Source organism: Musca domestica, unplaced genomic scaffold (assembly GCF_030504385.1).
Source record: "Musca domestica strain aabys unplaced genomic scaffold, Musca_domestica.polishedcontigs.V.1.1 20, whole genome shotgun sequence".
In the NCBI taxonomy this organism is placed as follows: Eukaryota; Metazoa; Arthropoda; class Insecta; order Diptera; family Muscidae; genus Musca; species Musca domestica.
Genome location: NW_026712250.1, coordinates 14,086,971 through 14,114,810, shown reverse-complemented (window position 1 = coordinate 14,114,810; position 27,840 = coordinate 14,086,971). Strand labels below are relative to the sequence as shown.

The following is a 27,840-nucleotide window of genomic DNA, read 5'->3' as shown; positions in this document are numbered from 1 at the left end:
AAATAAAACCAAAATTCAAAAAAAATTAAATTAAGTTTAAAATAAACTTCTTAGACTTATAAAAAATGTTGTTTTGTCAATAAAATATATGAAATAACACAAAAAAAAAACTTAAAAAAATTATTTTGAAAATGGTATATTGAAATAATTTCCCGTGGGAAAATCATTGGAGGCTGAATTTGAAAGGCTAGAGAATTATTCTCCAATCCAAGGAACTTTGGGAAAAGTTGAGAAAGGAAGAAGGGCAAAAGAAAGGTTTGAAAATACCCATCAATTTTAAGGATAGTTGAGAAAGGAAAAGAAACGAAAGAAAGGTTGAAAAGTAACCACAAATTTTAAAAATGTTAGAAAATGAAAAGATAGGCCCAACATACCCATTATTTTTTTTAAATTTTCAAAAATTTTATTTGTTTTTTCTTCAAGTAAAAAAAGAATAAAGTTTATTTTTTTTAAAATATACAATATTTATTTGAAAACATAAAAGAAAAAACCTAGTATTTTCATGGAAAGAATAAAAAAAATTAGATAAGAATTAAGAATATATAGCCAGCTGACAGTTAAGTGGTTAGGAATATCAGAGAAAAGGTAAATGAATTGTAAAAGAAAACTAAACAATATAATAAATCAAAAAATCAAACATTTAAACCTTTGAACAAAAATAAAATAAAAATTAAAGTTCTAGAGGTTAGAAAATTGTTATCAAAAACGTTTTTAAGGTTATTAAGTTCTGTTGTTTTTTTGTAGAGAAGAAGAACAGGGTTTTGCTATTGTGGTAAGTATATGCGTGTTTTTGTTTTTTGCAAAAATTTTTTGTAGCTGTTGTTGTTGTTGTTTTCTTCCATTTTGCTTTTTTTTTAGATATCATCAATATCAATCTCTTCACCATCATCATCGTCCTCCTCAATAACCTTCTTGGTAACCTGGGTTACAGCCTTAAGCGGCTCAACACGGGCCCTATCATTGTATTCAATTTCCACCTCTGAATCTTCTTCGTCCTCCTCCTCCGAGGAGTCCTCCTCCTCGGCCTCCTTCAGCCATTGTATAAATGGTTTGGCCTTCTCGTGAATTTCGGTAGCCACATCCTTGGACACATATTTCTTGCTAACCTTCAGCGACCAATCCAAGATGACTTTTTCATCCAAAATATCCGTATCGTAGAACAATTTCAAAATACCAGCCACCTTGGGCATCAACTTATCCTTGTGCAGGGCAATAATCTGTTCAATGCCACCGATCAAATAGCGTTGAGCTTTCGGATTGTTGTGGGTGAAACGCAACAACAAAACACGATGTTTGCGCACATCTTGAGTCAAATTATCGGAGAATAGCAATTCGGCCAAGACCAGGGGAGCCTTGTGCACAATATCCAAACGTTCGGCTTCGATGAGCAAATCCTTGTGTTCGGCCACGGCATCCAATTTGCCATCATTCAACTTCTTTTTAACGATTTCATAGAAGATATCGATGCGTTCCTTTTCGGTTTTGTCATAGTCATCGGAAATGGTCATGCTCTTGGCGCCATCGGTTAGGTCTTGTAGACGAGCTCTAATGGCTTCCTGGAATTAGGGAGAGAGAAAAAAAAAGAAAAGATAAAAATCAGTGATTGCCGTACTAAAAATAAAATTTGTTAAGCCTAGATTTCTAAGAAAAGTGAAGGTCTCTGAAAAAATCGACGTTGGTCCTGGAAAAAATCTTTGAAATCCACATTGGGTGGTCTGATAGTTCTTGAAGAAGAAATCCTTCAAAAATCCATGTTTGGTGCTCATTGACAAAAAAAAATATCTTAAAAAATCTTTGGTGGTCTGACGTTTTCTGGACGAATTTCCTGGAAATCGCTGAGGGCTGAAGAAGTCTGATTCCCAATTTCAGTATTAGAGCATATAAGCGCCTAAAAGTATGCACCGAAAAATACTACTAATGAGGTTTTATTAAAAACTCCTCCACTCATGCCAATTTCCGAAGATCCCCGTACAGCCTGATTGCTTATTTTGGGCACCAGAACATTTAAACACCTAAATCCATAAAAAAATCCCCTTTAGGTGCCCCGGTAGTCCTTGAAAAAAAATCTTCTAAAATTCAGGTGGTTCGACGTTTTCTACTTGAATTTTCTGAAAATCGCTGTATAACAACCACCTGAGGCTTATTTCCAATCATGGGCTGAAGAAGTCTGATTGCCAAATTTAGTATCTAAACATTTAAGCGCCTAAAAGTATGCACCGAGAAGTGTCGCAAATGAGGTATTATTAAAAACTTTTCCCCACTCAAGCCCATTTCCGAAGATCTCCGTACAGCCTGATTGCCTATTTTGGATAACAGATCGGATCGTTAAAAATTTTCCGAAATTCCTCCGCCTAACTTCTCAGCCTCTAATGCTAAACTGTGATAAACTAAATGCTCCGGTGTGGTCCGCCAACGTTAGTGCTACGCAGTGGAAAAATATTCAGTCCCGCCAGAATGCCGCCCTTAGAACCGCAACAGGGTGCCTCTCCTCATGACACCTAACGACCACCTACATGAGGAGGCAAAGGTCTTCGTTTTACCGGTACGACAGCATAATAAAATACCGTCAATGGGTGCTACAGATAGGGCCATCCGAATCAACATCTGGTGGATAGGCAACCTCATCCCAGGCACGTAAGGAAAGACCTTCATGATCTACAGAGAGAGAGAGGTACAGAGGTATGAGAGCCTCTAGCTCAACAGACCTATCATGCGGGACTGATTGGTATTCACTCTAACGCGGTCTCAGAAGTCATGGAAGGATATAGAGTGAATACTGTATTAGGAGACCATCCCCCTCCCATTGCAGATGAAGAGTGAGAGCTGCCCCGAAAAACCCGAGTAGTTTTGGCTTTTCTAGAACAATCCTCCGAATTTCACCATTAGTAATTCCTAGGGCAAATATCCAGGTTCTCCACCACATTTCAGATTCCCCCAATATCAGTCATTTCCCCTCGATGCCTCAGTCTATAAAACTTCCACTCCTTTTCTTTTCTTTCTTCCCTTCCCTTTAATTTTCCCTTCCTTTCTTACCTTCGATACATCAACACTCCATTCGTCGGCATCATCATCGCCATTTGTCTCCGGCAATGCAGCACTGATCTCGGCCTCTGTCTGGCTGGCCTGATTACCACCATCCGAATCGTTATCGGAATTCTTATTCATTGAGGCATTGGCATCACCATTTTCACCATTCTTGCCCTTGCCGCGTTTCGAACGTTTACCCTCGGTGAGGGAGGAGCCTTGGGCGGCCGGATTGATAGTGGGTGGATTTTTCAAAATGAATGTGTTAACCTTGTGATTGACTTTCAAGAGGCCATGGAAACCACAGGCCTTGCAGGATTGGGAAATGGTTTGATTGCGATTTGAGACGGTTAAATCAGTTTCGGGATTATCACATTCTGGGCAGAGGACAAATTTACGTATAAAACCATCCAAGAGATCTTGCAGCTTGGCGGCATCATGCGAACCGTTTACAATGAAGCGTTCATTCTACAAAACAAGAGAGAGGAAGAGAGAGAGGGAAATTAAGGTTATGTCGGCAATGGATTTCAATTTGCAAAAACCTACCTTGTGATCGAATTGGGTCTGGGCACCCAATTCACAGCCAAAGTACTTGGTTGGATACGTGGCCGGTCTGCCAATGGCCCTGGCCACATCGGCCATATTGACAATGACAGTCTTGATGCCATTGCCCTTGCCCTCCACCTTGGCCTGGATCCGGGGCATTTTATAGCGATAGAAAATATCGGTGACATTGCGGTTTACATTGACGGTACCCATGATGATGGTTTGCTTGCTCTTAGCTTCCTCTTTCGTAGAAACACAAAATAATTAGCTCTTGGTTTTCTTTTTTTCTTTCAATGTCTAGGCTGAATATCTCCTCTTATTTGATGATCGATCTGTCACAATTCAATGACTTTCTTCTACTTGGCCCTTGGCTTTGAGCGTTTTGTAAATATCAAACCGAATCACAATAAAAATTCTCGTGTCGCACACAAATCTTGCTCTCGCACGTGCTTTCTCTTTTTCTCTCTCTCTCGCGCTGTCTATCTTTCGCCTTAGCTTAGATGGCTTTCATGGAGTTGCATAGAGGATGGGCCAGTGTAACAAACGTTTTCAAGGTTTGGTAGTTGGCGGCTACTTGCTGCTTCTCCGTCCTCCTCTGGGGTCCAACAGTTTGACGACTGTGTGGTGGTAAACTGCTGATTGCTAGGTTTAAAATGTTTATTTTTTGATTTATTATATGGTTTTATAAGAGTTGGCAAATTCATGAAGTTTGCTTTTTGTATAGAGGGCGTTGCGGTCGTTTTTGGGGTAATTGTTTCCTTTTTTTCAAAAAAAAGTTGAGCTTTTGGCTACGGCTACACACAAATTGGGTTCAGCGTTGGAACTTGGTATTGTTTATGGGTTTTTGTTTTGGGGGGTTTTTATTTTTTCCCTTGAAGTTGTGGGTTTAATATATCAAGGTTCTGTGGTGTGCCTTTTTTCTATTTTTCTGTAGCTGCAATAATAATAAATTGTTGTTGTTGGTTTTTATATGGGTAGCTTGCTTCTCTTCTACTCCAGAGTTTTCTATTATTTAATGACAATGACAATTTATATGAAAACTTCCTTCCTTCCTTGCTGGCTAGCTGGCTGGATTTTTCTTTCCGTTTTTTCTTTTATGTGGATTCTTCCAATGCAACTTGGACACAAACTCCTTTTATGGTTTTCGGAGTAATGTGTTTTGATTTGTTTTTTTTTTTTTTGGATTTTTTATTTTTTTTTTTTAATTTTTTTTTTTTTTTGGATTTTCTTTCTTTACATTTGCTGTTGTTGTTGTTGTGTTATTTTTATTAATTTATAAAAATAGTGATCTTTTGTTTAAAATTCGAAAAACCGAGGGCAATGTTGTGTCATTAGAACAACGACGAATGCCTCACGTTTCTCTAAAAGGTTGCAGCTTCCGATGTCTGTTACTAGAAAATTTTGAAGTCCTAAAAGAAAACATGAAACAGAAAAAAACTTAAGTCAGACATAACCTCAAAATAGAGAGAGAGATGGAGGAGAATAATAGGTATGATATTGGGGATGCTTTTTTAGCAGCTAATTCGTTTACTTGAACCCAGGTGACATAAAAACGGAAAAAATTTGAGAATATGGTGATGCGTAGAAATCTTAGGAAAGGATGGGAAATATATTTTTGACATAACATTTTGAGGTTAGAGAGAACTGGAGAGATGGATAATAATAGGTATGATATTGGGGATGCCTTTTTTGCAGATAGTTCGTCTACTATAACAGCGTAAAGAAACTTGAGATGAGAGTGATGCGTAGAAATCTTAAGAAACGTTGGGGAAATATATTTTTGACAACGGGAATATTAAAAAGTAAAATAGAATCAGTTGGTTTTGCCGACAGATGTATATCCCCCAGCCTTGAGTTATGATTATTCAAACGTTTGACCCTTTATGGGGGGAGATTCCGAAGCATTTGGCCAATATTGATCAATTCGTATCTGACCTAAGACTAATATAAATATTACAACGTATCCAGATATGGACTATATCGACTACTTCCTATACTTTATATGAGATATTCGCAATTTTTGGAAAATTTAAAAATATGCATGAGGTAACAGTTACAGCCGACCGAAGTATTCCATTTTCATATTTCATCTAATACAGGTAAAAATATTGGTATGGGCAAAATCGAAATCATAAATTCCGATAAATGATATATTATATCAGATTTTTGGTTAAAAGAAATATTTCGATAAGCGAGTTGTAAAGAATCGCCAACTTTTTTCGCAAGTTATGACAGATATAAGTATTGGAAATTGTGACCCTTTGTGGGTGAGGTACCAGAAGGGGCTCACAGATATATATCATCCTCACAACAGATCCTGCTTTAGCAAAAATATTTGGATTTGGGAAATTTGAAGAGAGTGGGATACATATTTCGCTTTCTTTGAGCGTTTTTGTTTTCCTCAAAATCTTAAACTCTATGTGGGGGAGGAACCAGAAAGAATGGTCCGTTCTCTACCATTTTTATAACAGATCTTGTATTGCTGGAAATATTGCGATGTGCCAAGTCTGAATAGAATCGGATGTTAATTTCCCGTTTTATGAGCTTCGTGGATACTCAAAATTTTCACCCCTTTTAGGGAAGGTACCAGAAGGAGTGGACCGATATATTCCATCTTCACACCAGACCTTGGATGAATAAAAATATTATGATGTGTGTGCTTTGAGGAGAATCGGATGCTTATTTCGTATTTTATAGTCGTTTTGGTTATTCCAAACATTTACCCTTTGTGGAGGAGGTACCAGAAGGAATGGTTTGATGTCTATCATCCTTATAACAGATATTGTGTCTATGGAAATATTAAGATGTACCAAGTCTGAGTGGAATTAGATGTTAATTCCGCGTTTTATGAGCTCCATGGAAATTCAAAATGTTAACCCTATTGTGGGGAGGTTACCAAAAGGAGTGGACCGATTTATCTCAACTTCACACCAGAACTTGGGTTAATAAAAATATTGTGATGTGTTTAATTTGAAGAGAATCGGATGCTTATTTCGGATTTTATGATTTTTTTTGGTTATTCAAAACTTTGAGCCTTTGTGGGACAGGTACCAGAAGGAATGTTCTGATCTCTACCATCTTTATAACAGATCTTGTGTTTATGGAAATATTGAGATGTACCAAGTCTGAAAGGAATCGAATGTAAATTTCCCGTTTTATGAGCTTCAAAGATATTAAAAATGTTAACCCTTTGTGGGGGAGGTACCAGAAGGAGTGGACCAATATATTCTCCATCTTCACACCAGACCTTGGGTGAATAAAATATAATGATATGTGTAATTTGAAGACAATCGGACACTTACGTCAGATTTTAGAAAAGTTATAATTATTCAAAATTTTGACCCTTTGTGGGTGAGGTACTTTATGGAGTGGACCGACCGATATTGTCCATTTTCGCACCTGCTGTAGCACTGATGAAAATATTAGGATTTGCAAAGTTGAAGCAAAATCGTATTATCCTTTCTCCTTCTGTGCAGTAAATAATTTTCTTTAAAAATTTTGACATTTTGTGTGGAAGGTACTAGAAGGAGTGCACCGATATTGCTCATCTCCGAGCTTCATTTAAGTTTGAAAATAATATTACGATGTACCAAGTTTGGACCAAATCGGATACTCCCTTCAAGAGTTATCGTGCGCACCAGACAGACAGATAGACGGACGGACATCGCCAATCCAAAGACATCCATCCAAATGTCCTGAAAGGGATTTGGCACGTATCAAATGATATATACACTCTCTATCCATTTGGCTAATGCTTCTCTTTACCTTGTGGTCCATAAATACTTTCTTCAGAGCTAATGGTATATAAAAAACTTTTTACCATAATCTGTAAAGATTTGCTTTAACTTTTGACCTAAAAATACTCCCTCCCTTCAACTGGTCTTCTAAAGAATGCTTCTTATCTTATGGTCTATATTTTCTGTAAAGATTTTCTTCAAGATGTGGCCCATAAAGACTCCCTTCCATTAATATATCTACTCCAAAGTGGTCCCATAGTCCAGAGTCTCTTGTCTTTATATATTGCCTCAGAGCTCGTTTATAAAAACGTCCTCAGTTTGTTATCTATAAAGGTTCGCCACAGCAGTTGTTCTTTTTGTCTACAAAGAAGCTTTTAAACTTGTCTATGAAAGACGATCTTCTCAGCTCGATTCAAAATACACCTTTCTCAGCTCGTCTCTAAAGACGCCCCTAAAGACTCCTTTCGGTTCCTATTCATAAAGACCCAATTCAGCCCTAAAGACTCCTTTCGGTTCCTATTCATAAAGACCCAATTCAGCTCGTATATTAAAGGCCCTTCTATAAATACACCCCTCTGCTCGTATATAAAGTCTCCCATTCAATTTTCTATGGTGCACCCAATATCTGCATCCAATACATCGCACTGAGACAGATCTGTGGTGGATGACGTTCGGATAAACCGAGCAGAGCCAAAGTCTGGAGTTTTCTACGATCACGGCACGCACATACGCCTTTCAGCTTGTCTATAAAGACACCCTTCGAGACTTCCTTCAGGTAGTCTGCAATTACTCCTTCAGATTGCCTACTGCCTTAGCTCGTCTATAAAAACTTTCTTCTGCTCGTCTACAAAGACTTCTTCAGATTGCCTATAAAGACTCCACGTTGGCTCGTCTATTACGACTCCGATTAAATGGTCTTTACATGCGCCTTTCCCCCCGGAATGTCTATAAAGACTCCGCCTGCGTTTCTATAAAGACACCCATAATTGTTTACAAAGACTTCACCTTTGCACATATAGGCTCCGTCAGTGTGTCTATAAAGACACCAGCATCTTTTCTATAACGACGCCCTTCAGCTTGCCTGTAATGACTCTATATAAAAATTGTCTTCCGTTCGTATTTAAAAACTCCCTTCAGCTCACTTCTTTAGCTAGTCAACAACTAATTTGGATTTCCTTTAAGGAGTTGTAGGATTAGAAATATTTCATTATTCAACGGCCTCCACCGTTAATGCTAAATTAAAGATGATTTTTTAGCCCTATATATATAGGCTTCCACTTGGTTGCCTACGAGTTTATAAGGATATCTCTAATGGGCACGTATAAATTTCTTTTACAAAAAATCCCATTTCCTTCGTCCGTTCTCCATCCATAAAAAATATAAAAGTTTTACCTAACTTCAAGAAGTTAATACCTCTGAGGGTGTGAGTTGACTACTTTAACCTTGACCGTTTAAATGCTCTGCAATCTATCCATCAACAAAAAAACATCGCAATATGTAAGTGTCCAATATACGAACTTACATATATATACGTTAGTAATTATATATTATAATCCATTGTTTGCCATAGCAAACAATGTATACAGCCAACGTGTGTTATTTCCCCAAAAAGGAGAATGGGGTGTATTCAAATCAAGGAAGGATAAATTAAAAATGCACATGGTATAGAATATACAGGCGCCAACCAATGGCGTGTGTTTACGTCATTAGAAATGTGACACAAATAAAATGGAGAAAAAAAAAAAACAAAAAGTAAAGCACACTTTCAGGCGTAGCCAAATTCACACTAAGGAAGCGAAATGATTAAAACTTGGTTTGTTGTTAAAGAAAACAAGTGGAAAACAGCGAAAACGAGTAAACAATAAATAAATAAAGAATAAAACCAGTAAAGTCGACTTTATGATACCCTACACCACCTTGCATTTTTAGTAGAGCTTCACATAACGAATAAAAAATAAAAGTACCAACTGTGATTATAGTTATCATTTAATTTAAAGTATATGGGAGGAACATCCTCCATTTGTGCCTTTCAGTTCAGGCTTGTATTAGCCCTTAAACAATTAACATGAAATCGGATAAATATAAATATGGAAGCTATATCCAAATCTGAACCGGATCCAGATAAAATTTGACAAAGGTATTTCTGAGCTGTATTTGATATATTTCCCCGAATATCGTTACTACGAAGCGCATATTACGGCTGCGGCGGACAAATCCAACAGATTGGATGAATATTATATATGGGAGCTATAGCTATATCTGAACCGATATTCACCAAATTTGACATACTTGTTTCTAGACATAATTTGGTCGTAAGTGCCAAATTCCATCTCATTTGAGCTAATATTACACGTTTGGTGCATAATAAACGGCAAATCGGATGAAGATATATATGGGAGCTATATCCAAATCTGAACCGATCTTGATAAAATTTTATACACTTATTTCTGAGATGTATCTGATATCTGGTACCAAATATCACCATTGTGGAGTGCATATTAAGCATGTGAGGCGCCTAAAACCCCAAATCGGATGAAACATATATATGGGAGCTTTTGCTATATCTGAACCGATTTTTACAAAATTTGATGCACTTGCTTCTATATTGAATTCGGTCGGATGTGCCAAAATTCAGGTCATTAGAACTGATATTGACCAGTTGGTGCACAATTAACCCGAAATCGGACGAAGATATATAGGGAAGCCATATCTAAATGTTGGCCGATTATCTCCAATTTCAACAGGGTTCGTCCTTGGGTCAAACAAATGATTAGTGCAAAATTTCATCTGGATTGGGCAATAAATGCGACCTTTACTTTGTTTACAAAAATATATGGACAGATGGACGGACGCACGGACATACATAAATCGACTCAGAATGTGTTTCTATGCAGATCATCAAGAGGAACTATATATACCTCCATGCCTTTTGCCTGTTACAAACAAATGCACAAATACATAATACCCTGGCCACCTTGTGGTGTAGGGTATAAAAACATGCATGAACAGTTAATCATATACCCCTTCAAAAGAGGTCTGAAAGGGCAATGGGAATATTTTACTAAGCTAAAGAAAGCAATTAAATTTATACATCAAGTGTTTGTGATTGTTTTCGCAGTTTGTTGGGCAAAAATTCAAACACACCAATGTGTTCTAGAGAAAAGAAATGCTATCTCCTTTTATTCGTGATAAAGTTCTGACGCTTATTTACAGTTAATAGCTATTTAATTGTTATATTTTGTCTGGCTTCCTTCCATGATTTCACACAGAACTTGACATACATAGACTTTTATTGATTTGGGAGAATTCAAATTACTTGAATTGCTATTGAATATGGCGATGTTGGCAGATTTTGTATCGAGAAGAAAAAATGAGGCAACGCTCCAATTTAACATAGATTGTATATCGATAATTAAAGTTTGGAATTTGGCAGTTTCAAATAATGTAATCGCAGTATTTAACTACAAAGACTTCAAATAATATTTTATATTTAAAATAAAATCTAGTTCCAAATTGAAAAATATGTATCATTTTAGTAGCAATTCTCCTGAGACCACGGATTTCGAATCTTGTGGAATTTATAGGACCTTAAAACCCAAATTAAAAAACAAGTAATTGAATCACAAATCTTTTCCTCCATCTCTGAATAGAGGGGTGGGTTTCCCACAAGGCGTTGCATAAATTTCCTTACGTATACAAATTTCCAACTACACAGCAGATCATTCAACATACATACCTATGACTTAAATAACGCCGATGTGAATTCATGCACGAACTAACTAGATTGCTCCGTTGAGGTGGAGATGGAGGTGTTTGCTGGTATACTGGTGTTTCTGTAATGAAAAAAGATCAAAAAGAAGAGATGAATAAGAAAATTAATAAAAGTCTTGCACAAAGTTTCAATTCTAATATTAATTCCTTGAGTGGTAGCTAAGTATATTACGATATAAACGATATTTATTAAAATACAATTTGAAAATGGGTAAATATTTAAATTGTATTCAAAATGATGTATATAGATGGTATGATACCTTCGATTTCTATTAGGAAGAACCCGATTTACGAAACTACATCTGATATAGACAGAAAATATGGGCTTCTTCAAAATATCAATAGTAGGCCGGTATCTTTATATGAAACTCGGCCATTGAATCTGCCTGCAATAGCATTGTAAGTGGCTTCCATTAGCCCTTAGACCTTCCATAAGGTCTCGTCATTTATGCACAACGATAACCTTAAGATAGGTAACTTTACAGATGAAAAGGAATCTCAGATTTAGTTAGGTTTAAGCATGAGCAAATACTTGAATGTTAGTGCATTCCTAGGAAGAAATGTGATGGAAAAAGTAGAAAAAAGGTAATAAAGCAGAATCTGAGTTGAGCCAAGGTCTTTTGCCAAGCCATGGAATGTTCTTAACAAATTTGTAAAAGAGTTTCTACTATCCAGCGAAAGAGTCTCTGTCCATTGCATCACCTATGAAAGAGCTACAACATTGTCTAATATATGCAGCCCAGACAAGTAACGGCAAGCAAGTGACTACTTTAATGTAATGCAAGGCAGGGTTATATGGTCCAGCCTTGGCACATCGTAATGTTAAATCGGTAAGGGTTTTCAATGCATGTGGATTATATTTGGACTAGTCCATGTCTATTATGGACTATAATTTACACACTCCATGTATGGAGTAGCCGTATTACTGGCAGGGCATACATCTATCATGCAGCTGTTGTCTCTTGCTAGGGTCATCGCAGGCCATCTGCATAGTGGATGTTCAACCACTATCCATTTGAATGTTGAAATAGCCAGTAATGGTGACTGGTAACTGACTGGTGGCTTCCTTTAGAATGAAGAAGAGGTGGAGACGGTTGAAGACCGCAGATGTCCATGTTATCCAACAATAGACATATACTATTTGGTAGATCGGAGATGATCACTCTCAAGTTCATTTCAAACGTAGGTGGCATAATATTCCAATGGTTTGCCAAAAGCATGCCCTGGCAACTAATAGATCTCTTCAACTCCTTCCTTCTATTTAGCCTATATATTTTCTTTTTTCATAGAGTATGAACACATAATTAACTAAAAGTCTTCGAAGGAAGCAGCTGCGCTTCCTTAAACAAAACCAAAACAAATGTCGTTCTGTTTCAACTTTTGAAGGGATAAGAGGAAGTGTGTGTCCTTCGTTTCATGATCGCTGTAGGTAGGAGAGGACTTTTTGAGCTAGTCGATGTAGTAGATAATAGACATTGTGAGAATCTCTTCGACTAGTAGACCAAATGGTTATGTACCGGGAAACTCCTTTATCAGTCATCTCTTGTCTTGAAATGTCACTATGACCGAAAAACCAACAAAGCTTAATTTTTTTAGGTAGTCTCGGCAAAGAACGGTCATCCCCAATCCACTCTGTAGCAATAGTTGGGTTGTAGCAACAAACTCCTTTGTGAAGCTTTCTTATAGCAGTACATCCCAGATATTTGAGCATTTCACAGGTTTCGTTTCCAAAGGTTTGCCCGAGGTCATAGGTTTTTCTTACAGTCATGGACTTGATCTTTTAAGGATAGTGTCAAGAATAGACAATTTATAGCCTTTGTTTGGAATTTTGGAAATTACATACATTTGGGCATGAATCCTTTTTTTAAGGAGCAAATTATACTTAAAGGACATACTTGGATTTTCGAGTTTTACCTTTTCCACGACTCTAGCATTGTCATGAATTATTTTCACTTTTCTGCTTTTAGTGGAGCACAATCAATGTTTTCGCCTAAAAGTATGCAACACACATTAGTTAAAAGATGTGCTTAATTCTTTCTTGATTTTAGGTTTTCAAGAACAATCGTATGGGGAGAGATTCCATTTCAATCTAGAACGACGGCAACACCGTTGAAAAATACCAACAGAGAGCATGCAAGAGTTAGAGAGAGAGAGAGGAAGAGCAAAGAGTAACGGAAAAGAGCACTTAAAAGCCCCATTTCCAATTGGGGTTTGTTGGTAAGGTCAGTTAGTTTAGGCCGTGTGCCGTTATTCATCGAAGCAATGATTTGCCGACCCAAAGTAGGAGGCTGTCTCCATACTTTATTGTGTATATAATACGTATAACGAGTTCATCTTCTCCAACAACATCTCCGTCGTCGTACGTTTTTCAACATCCTATGGAAAAATCAATAGAATTTTCTTTTTCTGGCTGCTGTGTGTACTTACTTGTGTTGGGTTTATGGTAGGCGTAGGACACCACAAATTGTAAAAATGACAAAGAGCCCACCATATGATGATGATGCTCTGCTTTCGCCAACAAATTCCTCAACGCGTCCAAAGAAATTGCTAAACAATTAAGATTAAAGAGTTTCGTTTTTTTCTTTGATGGGCAAATGTGGAATGTTCTTTTTTTGCTTCTTTTTTCTTTATTTTTCTTCTTTCTTTTTTTGGTAGACTTAATTAAAATTGTCTTCAAGTGCGTTTTTTTGCAGAGAGATTTTGCAATAACTAGACTATAAAAAAGTAGATAACAAATTTAACCAAGAAATTAGAAAGGAAAAAGAAAAAAACTATTTTTCAAGCTGATTTTCAGGCACACAAACTCTTCAAGAAGCTCACACACACACACAGAGACACCAAGAGCAGTTATAACGTTGACCTAGCACACGCAATACTTAACGCTTTGTGGCTTCTTTTTTTGTTCTCTTCTTGTTTTAAAAGTTTTTAACTTTTTTTCGGAATTTCAGAATTATTTTTTTTTTCTTTTCAACAATTAAACCAATGCCATCTAAATTTGTAATATTTTTTTTATTTTGATTCAAAAAAACTTCCAAGTGTTTCTAGAAACCGAAAAATTTGTATCCTTTCACAATTTTATGTGTATACTTCTATGGGAAATTGTTTTCTGCTTTGCAGTGCTGGATGGAAAAAATATGCTGCTGCTGCTGCTTCTTCACTCGATTATAGATTTATTTCCCTTTTGGTTTTTTTCCGTATGAAAGTTCGTCGCAAAAATTGCTTTTGAATACGCCAAGCTCTTTTTTAAGACTGACACAACAAGGCATGTGGTAGGTATCCTGTTATAGCATAGTTTTAGGAGGAGCCTACCGAAAACGAAAAATATTGTAATTTATGTGCAACTATTGCTCAGAGCTATTGCTCCTCTCATTATTTTTTTCCATGGTAGGGTAGGCTTTAGTGCTCTCTCTCTCTCTCTCTCTCTCTGGCAATTTGGGCCGGCTCTCATTGAATGCTGAGAGGATATGGTGTAACTTTTGGTTATTTTTTCTCTCTCTGTTTGGCTAAAGTTGAGAATATGAACAGTAACACCACAGAAAAATCAGGGCATATTTTTAGGGGCACAATTAAAATTAAAAAAAAATATATTTCTATTCAAAAAAAAAAAAAATATTTCTATTCAAAAAAAATATATTTCTATTCAAAAAAAATATTTCCCCGGAAAGATGAATTGTTTTTCTATAAAAAAAAACTGGTTTCAGACTTGAATTTTTTTTGTATTAAAATATTAGTTTTCATGGAAAAGTAGTTTTTTTCTATTATTTTTTTTTTAGAAAAAGATCCAGTAGTGGGATTCTCTAACTCATTTTTTGAGTTACCAACAAAAATCGATAACTTTGAAACCCAAAATTTTGATATAAAAAAGAAGTTGAAGTCGAAAACATTGGTATCTATCGGAAAGTCTTATGGACTGCTTTGATTTCGTCGCTAATTTACCGACAAATTTCGTGAATTACCGAAATTACAAGCATTTTAATTTTACCGACTTTTGTCGGTAAAAATGAGTTCGAGAATTCCACTACAAGTCGTGATTATTATACCCTCTACCATAGTATGGAGGATATATTAAGTTTGTCATTCCGTTTGTAACATCTCGAAATATACATTTTAGACCCCACAAAGTGTATATATTCTTGATCAGCGTAAAATTCTGTGACGATTTTGCGATGTTCGTCCGTCTGTGGAAATCACTCTAGCTTCCGAACGAAATGAAGTGGATTGATAAAATTTTACTCAAATGTATATTATGACTGCAGGACTTTTAGTATTGAAAATGGGTGATGTAGGTTCACGTTTTGGTATAGCCCCCGATATAATGGTACCTCCCGATATTCGATATTTTGATGATTTAAGCGACATTATTCACCGGAAATGTTTCAAATTTGGCATTTGAAGTTCGTAATGGGTACAAAAGCCTAAGACAGAAAATTATCTGTGCAGGTTCACGTCTTCGTATAGTTCCCATATAACGATACCTCCCGATATTCGGTATTTTGATGATTTTGGCTACATTATTCACCGGAATTGCTTCAAATTTGGTATTTGAAATTCGTAATGGATACTACAGCCTATGACAGGAGATTGTCTGTGCAGGTCCACGTTTTCGTATAGCCCCCACATAACAATACCTCCCGATATTCGGTATTCTGATGATTTTGGCGACATTATTCACCGGAATTGCTTCAAATTTGGTATTTGAAATTCGTAATGGATACTACAGCCTATGACAGGAGATTGTCTGTGCAGGTCCACGTCTGCGTATAGCCCCCATATAACGGTACATCCCAATATTCGGTATTTTGATGATTTTAGCGACATTATTCACCGGAATAGTTTGAAATTTGGTATTTGATGTTCGTAATGGATACTACAGCCTAAGACAGAAATTTGTCTGTGCAGGTTCACGTCTTCGTATAGCCCCCATATAACGTTACCTCCCGATATTCTGTATTTTGATGATATTGGCGACATTATTCACCGAAATTATTTCAAATTTGGTATTTTATGTTCGTAATGGATACTACAGCCTATGACAGAAAATTGTCTGTGCAGTTTCACGTCTTCGTATAGCCCCCATATAACAGTACCTCCGGATATTCGGTATTTGGATGATTTTAACGACATTATTCACCGGAATTGTTTCAAATTTGGTATTTGAAGTTCGAAATGGATGCTACAGCCTAAGACAGAAAATTGTCTGTGCAGTTTCACGTCTTCGTATAGCCGCCATATAACGTTATCTCCCGATATTCGGTATTTGGATGATTTTAACGACATTATTCACCGATTTTTTTTATTCAAGTTTCGCATTTGAATGTTGTAATGGCTTATGACAAAAGTTACCTATGCAGGTCCATGTCGTCGTATAGACCCTATATAACAGCCACATTCAGTATATTTAAGATTTTAACAGATTTTTTAAACGGATTTTCTTGTTTTTGAGAATTGCCAAATTCGTTCCAAATGTTGGAGGGTATTCAAAGTTCGGCCCGGCCCGGAACTTACAGCTTTTTTACTAGTTTTCTATAGAAAAATGACCTGCAAACTGAGATCCCGATTTTCCTATAGCTCTGAGGTCGTGATTATACCCAACACCACATAGTTGTGGTAATGGTAGTGGCATTGAGAAGGAGCTAGACCCATAGTTACTTTTTAGGATCTTCATAGAATCAATTTCTGAGTCGATTTATGCATATCAATCCATATGTCCGTCCATCCATCAGTCCATGTATTCTTTCGAACAAAATGCAGGTCGCATTTGTTATCCGATTGAGATTAAATTTTGCAGACAGTACTTGTATGGCCCAAGGATGAACCCTCTTGAAATTGGAGATAATCGGATTCGATTTAGATATAGCTCCCCTATAAATTTTCAAAAGATTTCGGGTTATTTGTGCACCAAATGGCACATATCAGCCCAAAAGTCCTGAATTTTGGTACATTTGAGCGAATTCGGTCTAGAAGCAAGTACATCAAATTTGGTAAAAATCAGTTCAGATATAGCTATAGCTCCCATATATATGTTTCATCCGATTTGATGTAAAAGTCCCTCACATTCGTAATATATATTCGACAACAATGATATTTGGGGCCAGATATCTTATAGAGCTCGGAAGGAAATACCTTTGCCAAATTTTATCGGGATCGGCTAAGATTTGGATATAGATCCCCTTATATATCCTACTTCAAATAAATTCTTTTGTTACGGGAGCTCTACTAAATGTGCATAGTTGTGTATGTTGGGTATCATATAGTCGGCCCCGCCCGACTTTTGACTTTTTCGTATTTTTTTTTTTTCTATAGAAGAACTTCTCAGACCAGAGAGGACTATAGAAAAAAAACCATCAGAAACCAATTTCCCACCAAATCAATTGTGATTTACCAATTCAGGTTGTCTGCGGGTTTTTTAAGTCCTCGAAACTCCAAATTTTAGGAATTCTGAAAATAGCAGACTTGGTTTTACATATTTGAGGGCATAAAAAAGATCCTAAGGCAATTTTTACTTGTTGTCTTTTCAAAAAAGAAAAAAAGTTGAAAATATTGAAAAATATATTTTTTTTCCATGTCTCAATTTTTTCTATTGACTGCAGGAAATGCAACTTCATGAGACGTAAAAGGAAGAGATTTTCAATTAAACAATTTCCTCGCATTTCCTGGCCCAGGTTTTAGACGCTCTCTTATCAATATTTCTAGAATTCCGTTTTATCTGAAACGTAATAGAGAGAGAGACAGAGTGAGAGAAAGAGAGAGATATGGCAATGCGCAGACTCCAAAAACCGGCCACCCTTAAGGTCCTTGTATAATTTACCATTGGTATGGAGGCACTCAATATGTGCATTTGCCGTAGAGAAGATGCTCAGAAATTTGCTCCTCGCTTCGTAAAATTTTGCTGGGAGCTAACGACAAAATTATTCTGGAACACATATTTAAATTTGGAACACATATATAAAATCAGAACACTAAATATAGACAAAGGCCTGTTTATATTTCATGTTAGAATAATAGGTAGTTACTTTTTATACCCTACAACACTATGTGTTGGGGGTATTATAAGTTTGATTGGGCCAGAATTTATGTAACATCTCGAAATATTGGTTTCCCACATCGGAAAGTATATATGGATCTTCCTAGCTCGCCGAGCTGAGTCGATCTAGCTATGTATGTCCGTCCGTCCGTCTGTCCATGTTAATTTGTAATCACTCTACAGGTCGCAATTATGGTCCGATCTTCACGAAATTTAAAATGGAGGTGGGGTTAGGGTCAGATTAGAAGCCTATTTCTTTTGGGGATGATCGCCAAATGTTTAGGTGTTGAAATGGACCAAATACTGAAAAAATATCGGATTTTGTAGTAGCTATACAGGTCGCAATTATAGACCAATTATAGACCGAATTTCGTATGTAGCTAGAGTTTAGGGCGGGGAAGAAGCCTACCAATTTGGGTGGTCATCGGATAATATTTAGCGGGTAAAATAGACCATATCTTTTGTGTTGAAAAAATTCAAAATTTTTCATTAAACAGCGAATATTTTAAATCCCGGCGAAATCACAAAGCCATGACAAGGTTACTTCTGATCTTTACATTGATGTTAACATCCATCAAATCGGATATATAGCAAAATATGTGCGATATATATGTCTATCAAAGAAGATATGCTTGAAAGATCTCTTATATATCGAGAACGGCTGAACTGATTTCGACAGTTCTCATTAATTCAGAATGGCCTCTTGGCAGGAAAGAAAAAACGTCTAAAAAATCGCATAAAAATATCTCTTTAAAGATGAAAATATTGATTTTGTAACATTTTCTCATATTTCTTCAATTTTGTCATATTTTTGGCATATTTTCATTTTGAATTAAATATTTGGTAATATTTCTACAGCCAACAAAACTAAGTAGTTAGGGTATCAGGATATCATATACAGATCGTATTTATGGCCCGATCCTTACGAAATTTTGTATGGGGATAAGATAAGGGTCAGAATAGAAGCCTACTCTTTTTGTAGATGATGGCCAAATATTTAGGGATTGAAATGGACCAATAAACTGCAAAATTGTCAGCAGGTCGTAATTATCGCTCGATTCTCACGCACATTTGAATGGGGATTACCGGACATTGCAAAAGCCAAGCAGTTTTGGATGGCCATACAAAAAATATTCAATGTGTGAAATAGTTTGCCAACTTTTGTAGACAAAATACGAAAATGTCCATTCCAGTGACTTTTTGGAGAATTCAGAAATACAGGAAAGACGCACTTCTGACTATTTCGTTAACGCTGATTTCGTGGAAGAATACAGTCAAATGTCTGTATCTCATATAGATGCGTTTCAGTCAAAAACGAATAATAAATGTTAATCTTTTGCCACTTCTGAGAGATTATGGGTCTTTGGAAAATATTGGTTCCAGATCTAGGAAGACTATTTACGTGCAACATCTACCAATAAATTGGAAATGAGCAAATTAGTTTAAGTTGCTATTATTTGAAAATTAGAGAACGAAACCTGATGGGTTTCTTTTATTATTTGTCACAATATCTTGTGGAATTCTTTCGAGTATCTCGCCTACATAAACTGTATCGTTTATTATGGTGTTGTAGGGTATTCAACGGTCGGCCCCGCTCGACTGTAGCCTTTGCTTACTTGTTTTAAATATTTTTTTCTTAATTTTTATTGCATATTTTATGGCGTTCGTAATAATGAAAAAGTAAGAATTTTTTCATTCAATTCGAATCCCAAGATGGTGGAATTTTGATTGTCCAAAAAATCCCCAAATAAAATTTTCTTTCTCTGGTATGGGCTTAAAATATATCTAGTCTTTATACATAAATTTAAGATTCCCTTGGTTACCACCTAGTCGTTGACATTATTTCCACCAAATCAAACGGCCATTTCAAGCCATCGTGGCATTTTGACCAATTAAAGCAAAACAACACAAAACTGCAACGTAGCATGAAAAAATAAATAAATAAACCAAAACAAAACAAAACATGACAAAAATATTCAAGCATTTCGTGTTTCACAATAGCGTTAAACTCAGCTCCTCATGGAATGTGTTGTTGTCGGGAAGGTGCACACACCACACAAACAAATAGACCGCAAAAAGTAAACGAGAAAAATTAAAACAAATCAAAAACAGAACGCCATCACCTTAGCAGTCGCAAGCAAACCAACAACAAAAAAAGAATGCAAACTGGCCTATAATTTATAACAAAAATGAAAAGAGAAGGGAGGGCAAAAAATACCAAAACAAGTTGGGGGCTCTTTTTTCAAGTAGTTTGGGGAATTTGTTTTTTGTTTTTGTTTATTTTTTTGAAAAGAAACACGTATGAAAAACCGGTCTTATTGTTGGCCAAGAGGTTCGCTTGATGGGTATGTGGTGTTATGCATTTTGGCCACACAAACCCCAAATAAAAAAATGAAGACAACAAAAGAATTACATTTTCAAGTTAAGCATTTGGAAAAGAAAAGAAAAAAACAAACTACAATTTGAAAAATTTGAATGCCTTGTGGACATTAATGAGCCCGTGGGCAAGTCAATCAAAGCAAAAATGACTTAACAAACAAAAACTTTTGATAAAAAAATATGCAAAAAAAAAATAACAACAAAAGTATAAAGAAATGTTCCTCTATCACGTGTTGAAAGTTAATATCTTTTTATTGCCCTTCTGACAACGTCAAATTCCCCAAGCGTATCGAATAATTTGAGTTTATCATCTTGTTGATACTATGAAAATTTTTGGCACATGTCAGTCCCAAATTTAGATAAAAAAATATCTTTAGAGAGCCTCCACCGTCATTTGAAAACAAATATTAGACGTCATGATGAGATCTAAATTTGAACAAATATCACCTTTGTTTTATTACTACTTGATACAATGTAAACGTTGTTTAGGAGGGTACCCCTGAAGCTGTTTTAAAACAATCTACGTATTTGTAGTTATTGTGGTAAACCAACATCGAATACGGTTCCATAGCGCAGATAACAAAAAATATGCTTAGTTTAAAACAAGTAACAAGTAAGCAGCCAAGTTTGACCGGGCGGAACATTTAGTTCCCTCCACCATTTGCCAGGAACTTGAATAATATCAAAAAAAACTACGGAAAATACCGTCATACCTTCATACGAAGGCTATACGAAGACGTGGACCTGTCGTTAAAATCATCAAAATACCGAATATCGGAAAGTACAGTTATATAGGGGGCTATACGAAGACGTGCACCAGTATACGACATTTTAAGACATAGACTGTAGTACCCATTAAGATCTTCAAATACGAAATTTTAAAGAATTCGGGGGAATTAAGTCGCTAGAATCATCAAAATACCGAATATAGGGAGGTACCGTTATATGGGACCTATACGAAGACGCGGACCGGCATACGAAATTCTTAGGCATAGGTTGTAGTACCCATTAAAAACTTCGAATACGAAATTTGAAACAATTCCGGCAAATAATGTCTCTAAAATCATCGAAATACTGAGTATCGGGAGGTATCGTTATATGTGGGCTATACGAAGACGTAGATTTAGATAGACCTATTACAAACTTCAAATACGAAATTTGAAATAATTTGGGTGAATAGCATCGATAAAATCATCAAAATACCGAATGTCGGGAGGTACCGTTATATGAGGGCTACACGAAGACGTCCACCTGTATACGAAATTTTTAGACATAGATTGTAGCACCCATTAAGATCTTCAAACACGAAATTTGAAACAATTCCGGCAAATAATGTCGCTAAAATCATCAAAATACAGAATATCGGGAAGTACCGTTAAATGGGGGCTATACGAAGACGTGGACCTGCATACAAAATTCTTAGGCATAGGTTGTAGTACCCATTAACAACTTCGAATACGTAATTTGAAACAATTTGGGTGAATAATATAGCTAAAATTATCAAAATACCGAATATCGGGAGGTACGGCAATATGGGGGCTATACGAAAACAGAGCCGATTTAAGAACTTAACCTTTTTTAGCCTTCTATCTCAATTCGTTCGAAAGATAGCGCTAAATAGATCGCTAAATCGTCTTATAATTTTACGCTGATTGCTCATTGGCTGCAAAATTTTAATTCTAAAGTCCCACCGAGTTAAATTGAGATCTTAAATGATTGGCTGTCATCTGCAAAATTGTTCAAATTTTAAAATTCTGACCATCATTTCATAAATAGCACAATTTCTACACACCCTACTGATATAGGTACTCGTCGCTCGCCACATACAGCTGTGTTCTTGTTCTTCTCTAATGAGGTTAGGCGGCGCATATCCGCATTTAACCTTGAATTTGTTTATAGACACTCTCATCAGTGAGGTAATGTGATTTCTTTGAACTATCTGAGAAGAATTGAAAGAAAAAAGAAGAATATTTAATCATGGTCTAGCGCAAATGAAATAAGTAATTACTCCCCCATTGTCTGTTTGCTCTGGACTCCGCCCCTATGAAGCAATAGTGGTATGCAACATGTAATTTGAATGCGAGGAAAGGTTGTTTTCCCAAGAGGGTAGGGTGAAAGGAGAATGTTTAGAATGCTAGGCACTAAAGGTGAGAGTACATAAAAGGCTTTTTCGACTGGCTTAAGTCATCGGCTGATTTGATTAAGTTTGTTTTTGACCCGACACCCTTTTGTTATTTTCCGAAGGAGCCAGCCGATGACTTAAGCCAGTCAAAACAGCGTTTTATGTATTCGCACCTTTAGATCCAATGCTGCAGCCGAAAAAGGGACCTTGCAACAGAAAAATGGATAGATGTGAAATAGGATATTAATTCTAGATAGTTCAAACCTTGTTGAATAGTTGATTTGTTGAATGATTTAGAAATGTTTCTCTTGTGTTGAGCTGAATATCTCTGGGTTCAATTACAACTTGCGTCATAGTAAACCAAAAATATTTTTGTTTTTCCTTTTCATTTTCATACACTTTCCTTGGTGAAGTTCTTGATTTAAATGAAAATTAAATTTAAATAAAATGTTTAGCCTAGAAATCGTTCTAGGTATTGATATATTCTATTCCACAGATTGTTTCACTTTACTCTTACAGCTATGATAAAATTAAATTATTTTTTGTACTTAACAAATAGCTTAATATAATAAAAATATATTGGACTTACCTAATATTCTTTCAAAAGTCATATAAAACAATATGTTCCCCTGCTTGGGGTGCGCCAAATAATCCACTCGGTAAGATAGGAAGATAGCGGTGAGTGTTGAAAGGTGAAATATAAAGCGTATGCGGCTTTCTGTAATGAATTGTAAAAAAAGAAAACAAAACAAAATTCAGTTTATTTAGAGGTGGGTTAATGAAAAATAAATTCAGGGTAAAAAGTGTGGAATATGTATTTGAGTTTTTTCCTAAGACAAGAGAAATATTTAGATATTGGAAGCTGTAAATAATCGCCGACTTGTTTTGCACGTTATGACAGATAAAAGTATTGAAGGAGTGGACCCATATTGTCCATTTTCGAAACTAACCTAGAACTGATGAAAACATTTGCATTTGCAAAGTTGCAGCAAAGTCAGATTATGCATTCTCTTTCCATGCAGTAAATTATTTTCTATGGAAATGTTGGCATTTTGTGTGGGAGGTACCAGAAAGAGTGGGCCGATATTGCCCATCTCCGAACTTGATCTTAGTTTGACAATAATATTACGATGTACCAAGTTAAAATCGGATACTTTCTTCGAATGCAGACAGACGGACGGTCATCGCTAGATCGACTCCAAATGTGCTGAAACGGATTTGATCAAAAGAGACTTAAGCTCTAAAACCGTTCTTCCGATGAGGCACGTTTTGGCCGTATCATATTATACCCCTATGGCTAAGGGTATAAAAATCAAATGCGAGATGGTTAAAGGAAAAATAAATGATGAATTTTTAAATTTGCAGTGCAGGTTTAGAAGTAAAGATACTTAATTATTATTCCTAAGACAACGTTTACGAAAGGAGTTGTACCATCTCCAATAGAATCTGGCCCATACTCTCGGAGAAGAGAACAAAATCGCCACTGTCATTGTCGAAACCTGATTTAAAACTTGTGGTGGGTGGTATCATCACAGGTCACTGTAAGGTGAGGGCAATGACCTCGAAATGGGATAGCGATAACATTGACTACTGTAGGCTCTGTCAAGATGAAGATGAAATTGAGAAAGTCGAACACTTGCTCTGCCACTGCCCAGCACTCATTAACGTGAGACACAGATTGGTGGGGGAAACTAGTGTCACATGATCTGTCTTCTTTTTCTAACACTGACCCTACAGTAATTCTTCAATTAGCCAGAAGATTCAAGTGGTTAAAAACGACACGGCAACTTCTTTGGCCGTAGATCACACTCAATAATTCTATCTTCTATCTTCACTCTCTTCCATCAACCATTCCTTTCTGTTACTATGCTTTCTAGAATAAACACAATGGTCTCCAAGTGGAGCGGTTACCAAACGTTAACCGTGCGTCCTTTAACCTAACCTATATGACTTCTACAAATGGCTATACGACTTCTTCAAATGGCTATATGCCCTCTTTCTGTTAACAAGTTTTGTGGTGATTTTATATTTATATCTGGAAAGTTACATTAAAGCCCTATGTAATCTTGTGATCAAGGATATCAGGAATAAACTAAAATCATTGACAAAACTGCAAGATATTGTCCCTGTTTTGTTTTTCTTCATTCGATTGTTATTGTGTTAAACTGGTTTCCCTGCATCTTCTGGAAGCTTCAGTATTTAAGGTAAAAAAATATTTTACTTAAAATAAATCAAGACAAATAATTATTTCATTTTGTACAAAGAATACAATAAGCTATTTATACTCATAAAAATTCCATTGGAATATTTTTGTCGACAACTAATGAAATGATTACAAAATATTTCCTTACGTTTGCTTTTGTTTTGCGCTGTTGTTTTGTTTTTGTACACCACACAGGGCACGGAGCACACAAAACAGGCGTGGAGGAATAAAACAAGAAATTAAATATCAACGAAAAAACGTCAACTGTAACGAAACAAAAAAAAAAACAAGGAATAAAACATAATATAACAAAGAAAGGAAAAAAAATAATAATAATAATAATCAAAATAAAGAAACAAAAAAATTATCATATACATATCTCGGTGACTATGTGGCGTTTGGTTGGTTGCTGGCTTGCTAGATTAAATGACTAGCGTATTATTGTTGCCAAGACAATGTTTTGTTGTGGCGAGGGCAGGGGATACCCTATGTGTTTTATTTTGCATTTCAAGTAAAAAAAAAATTAGCAAGTACTTAAAACAACGTACTTCTCCCCAACCAACACCCTCATCCATTTGCACTTCTTCGAACCCAAGTAACAATCATCAGTGCATTGCATATACACAGGCTATAAATATACTACATACATACAATGTGGTATACACATAACGACACAAACATTTTTAATACATTACACCACCACTTTAGATGAAAGCATGGATTCTCTAAAGGTTGGATGCACAAAAAACCCTTTTGTCCTCTGCTCTCCCTCCCCCAAAACCCTTTGTTACAAAAGAAGCCGGCATAAGTTGAGTTTAGGGGCTATGCTTGGATTGACCTGAAATTTTTACCGCAGGTAGGTATTTGTAACCTGATTACGGCAATATAATTTTTTTGTGGGGGAAATACCCGGTTACCCGGTTATTCGACCCAAAAGTTCGGATACAACATCCGGTTTATATCCGGTTCTACGTAACCGATATCAATAATATTGGTATCATTTGAAAGCTTATGAAAATACCTATCCAACAAGTGGTCATATGACGGGGTAACTGGAACCTGTTTCAGAGAAATTTAAGAAAATGTGCATTTTTGTATGAGTAATTTTTGAAAAACCCATAAAAACTCGAAAATGGACCCATTATAGGGTCTTAAAATCTAGACACAATATTATAGCTAACACTATTGCCTTTCCAAAATGGTGTCATATGTGTTGATATCTTTTGTAGTTCCGAAGATATTGACTTTTAAAGTCGTTACTTATGAAAGCAGTTTGAGTGAACCCAAGTTTTGTGTCGGGTTTAACGTTCTTGTTAATCTGCTTTGTTTTTAATTTGGTGTTGTTAGAATATTATGGATCGCGTAGTCGGTGTTGGACATATCCCAGAGGAGAAAATCTTAAGCCCCGGCCGAAGGCCGGCTACTTACAAAAATTACAATTTTTAGAAAAACTATGGATCGCGTAGCCGGTGTTGGACATACCCCAGAGGAGAAAATCTTAAGCCCCGGCCGAAGGCCGGCTACTTTCGAAAACTACAGTTTTTAGGAAACTATTGATCGCGTAGCCGGTGTTGGACATACCCCAGAGGAGAAAATCTTAAGCCCCGGCCGAAGGCCGGCTACTTACAAAAATTACAATTTTTAGAAAAACTATGGATCGCGTAGCTGGTGTTGGACATACCCTAAAGGAGAAAATCTTAAGCCCCGGCCGAAGGCCGGCTACTTACAAAAATTACAATTTTTAGAAAAACTATGGATCGCGTAGCCGGTGTTGGACATACCCTAGAGGAGAAAATCTTAAGCCCCGGCCGAAGGCCGGCTACTTACAAAATGTACAATTTTTAGAAAAACTATGGATCGCGTAGCCGGTGTTGGACATACCCCAGAGGAGAAAATCTTAAGCCCCGGCCGAAGGCCGGTTGCTTAAAAAAGCTATAAAGGTCAAAGTCAAATGCATCTAGACTGGAGAAAAATATAATTTAATGAATTCTATCTCTTATATCCACGGAACCACAAAAGATATCAACACATATGACACCATTTTGGAAAGGCAATAGTGTTAGCTATAATATAGTGTATAGATTTTAAGACCCTATAATGGGTCCATTTTCGAGTTTTTATAGGTTTTTCAAAAAGTACTCATACAAAAATGCAAATTTTCCTAAATTTCTCCGAAACCGGTTCCAGCAACCCCGTCAATTGACCACTTGTTGGATAGGTATTTTCATAAGCTTTCAAATGATACCCATTTTATTGATATCGGTTACGTAGAACCGGATACAAACCGGATGTTGTATTCGAACTTTTGGGTCGAATAACCGGGTAACCGGGTATTTCCCCCACAAAAAAATTACATTGCCGTAATCAGGTTACAAATACCTACCTGCGGTAAAAATTTCAAAATGATCCGAGCATAGCCCCTAAACTCAACTTGCTCCAAGAAGCCAAATAACAATTTCAGCCACTTAAATGGGGGGCACACGCATGAACGCCAGGTGTTCACTTTTTTCATTTTCTAGATCTTTATAGACTACATCTGCAGAAATAAATGTGAATTTTCTTGAATTTTCATCAGCATTTTCACAGGTTTATGCAATTTTGGCTTTCCACGTCACTTAGTTAAAGCTTGTCATATACATAGAGTGCGAAATATATACATACACAGACTATATGATAAATATTTGCCAATCTCTAGAAATAAGCAAACAAGCAACCAACCAAAACCAAATCACTTTGGCCAGCCAGCCAGCCAGACAAGCCATCACACAATAAAAAATTGCACCATTTCACTCTAACCTCACTTTACAGACTTGAGGTCTTTGGGGTTTTTTTGCTCATGTTTTTTCATGCTTCTCTTTACCTTTAATATGTTGAAAAACTATTCACAAGTTTTCGCACAATATTATTTTATGATTTTTCAACGTTTTGCACAGGAAATTTTCAAAGAAAAACTCAGAAATTGATGAACTTCTCAGAATACGTCTTAATTCGCAAATTATTCAATGCACAACTGATAGGGATCTATAGTTTGAAT

General features: G+C 36.3%; 1 protein-coding gene across 3 annotated transcripts; it reads right to left on the bottom strand.

The window, feature by feature from the left end:
* Positions 1-725: 725 nt before the first annotated feature.
* LOC109613123 (eukaryotic translation initiation factor 5) lies at positions 726-27,840 on the bottom strand. Of its 3 annotated transcripts, XM_059122501.1 has the most exons (7): positions 27,667-27,840; positions 24,955-25,070; positions 23,193-23,321; positions 11,044-11,140; positions 3,571-4,979; positions 3,034-3,492; positions 726-1,556 (listed from the first exon to the last, which is right to left on the bottom strand). In XM_059122501.1, exons 5-7 carry the CDS (start codon positions 3,781-3,783, stop codon positions 855-857), a joined length of 1,374 nt encoding a protein of 457 aa, XP_058978484.1. In that variant the 5' UTR covers positions 3,784-4,979; positions 11,044-11,140; positions 23,193-23,321; positions 24,955-25,070; positions 27,667-27,840; the 3' UTR covers positions 726-854. The 3 variants fall into 3 exon arrangements, with proteins under 3 accessions (XP_058978484.1, XP_019893207.2, XP_019893206.2); XM_020037648.2 differs by lacking the exon at positions 24,955-25,070; XM_020037647.2 differs by lacking the exons at positions 23,193-23,321; positions 24,955-25,070; positions 27,667-27,840 and adding exons at positions 13,506-13,792; positions 14,166-14,311.

Coding starts and splice junctions, on each gene's coding strand:
- LOC109613123 (XM_059122501.1), bottom strand. CDS start 3,783: ATGGGTACCGTCAATGTAAACCGCAATGTCACCGATATTTTCTATCGC. Junction 3,493..3,570: donor AGACCCAATTCGATCACAAG/GTAGGTTTTTGC, acceptor CTTGTTTTGTAG/AATGAACGCTTCATTGTAAA. Junction 1,557..3,033: donor GGAGTGTTGATGTATCGAAG/GTAAGAAAGGAA, acceptor CCCTAATTCCAG/GAAGCCATTAGAGCTCGTCT.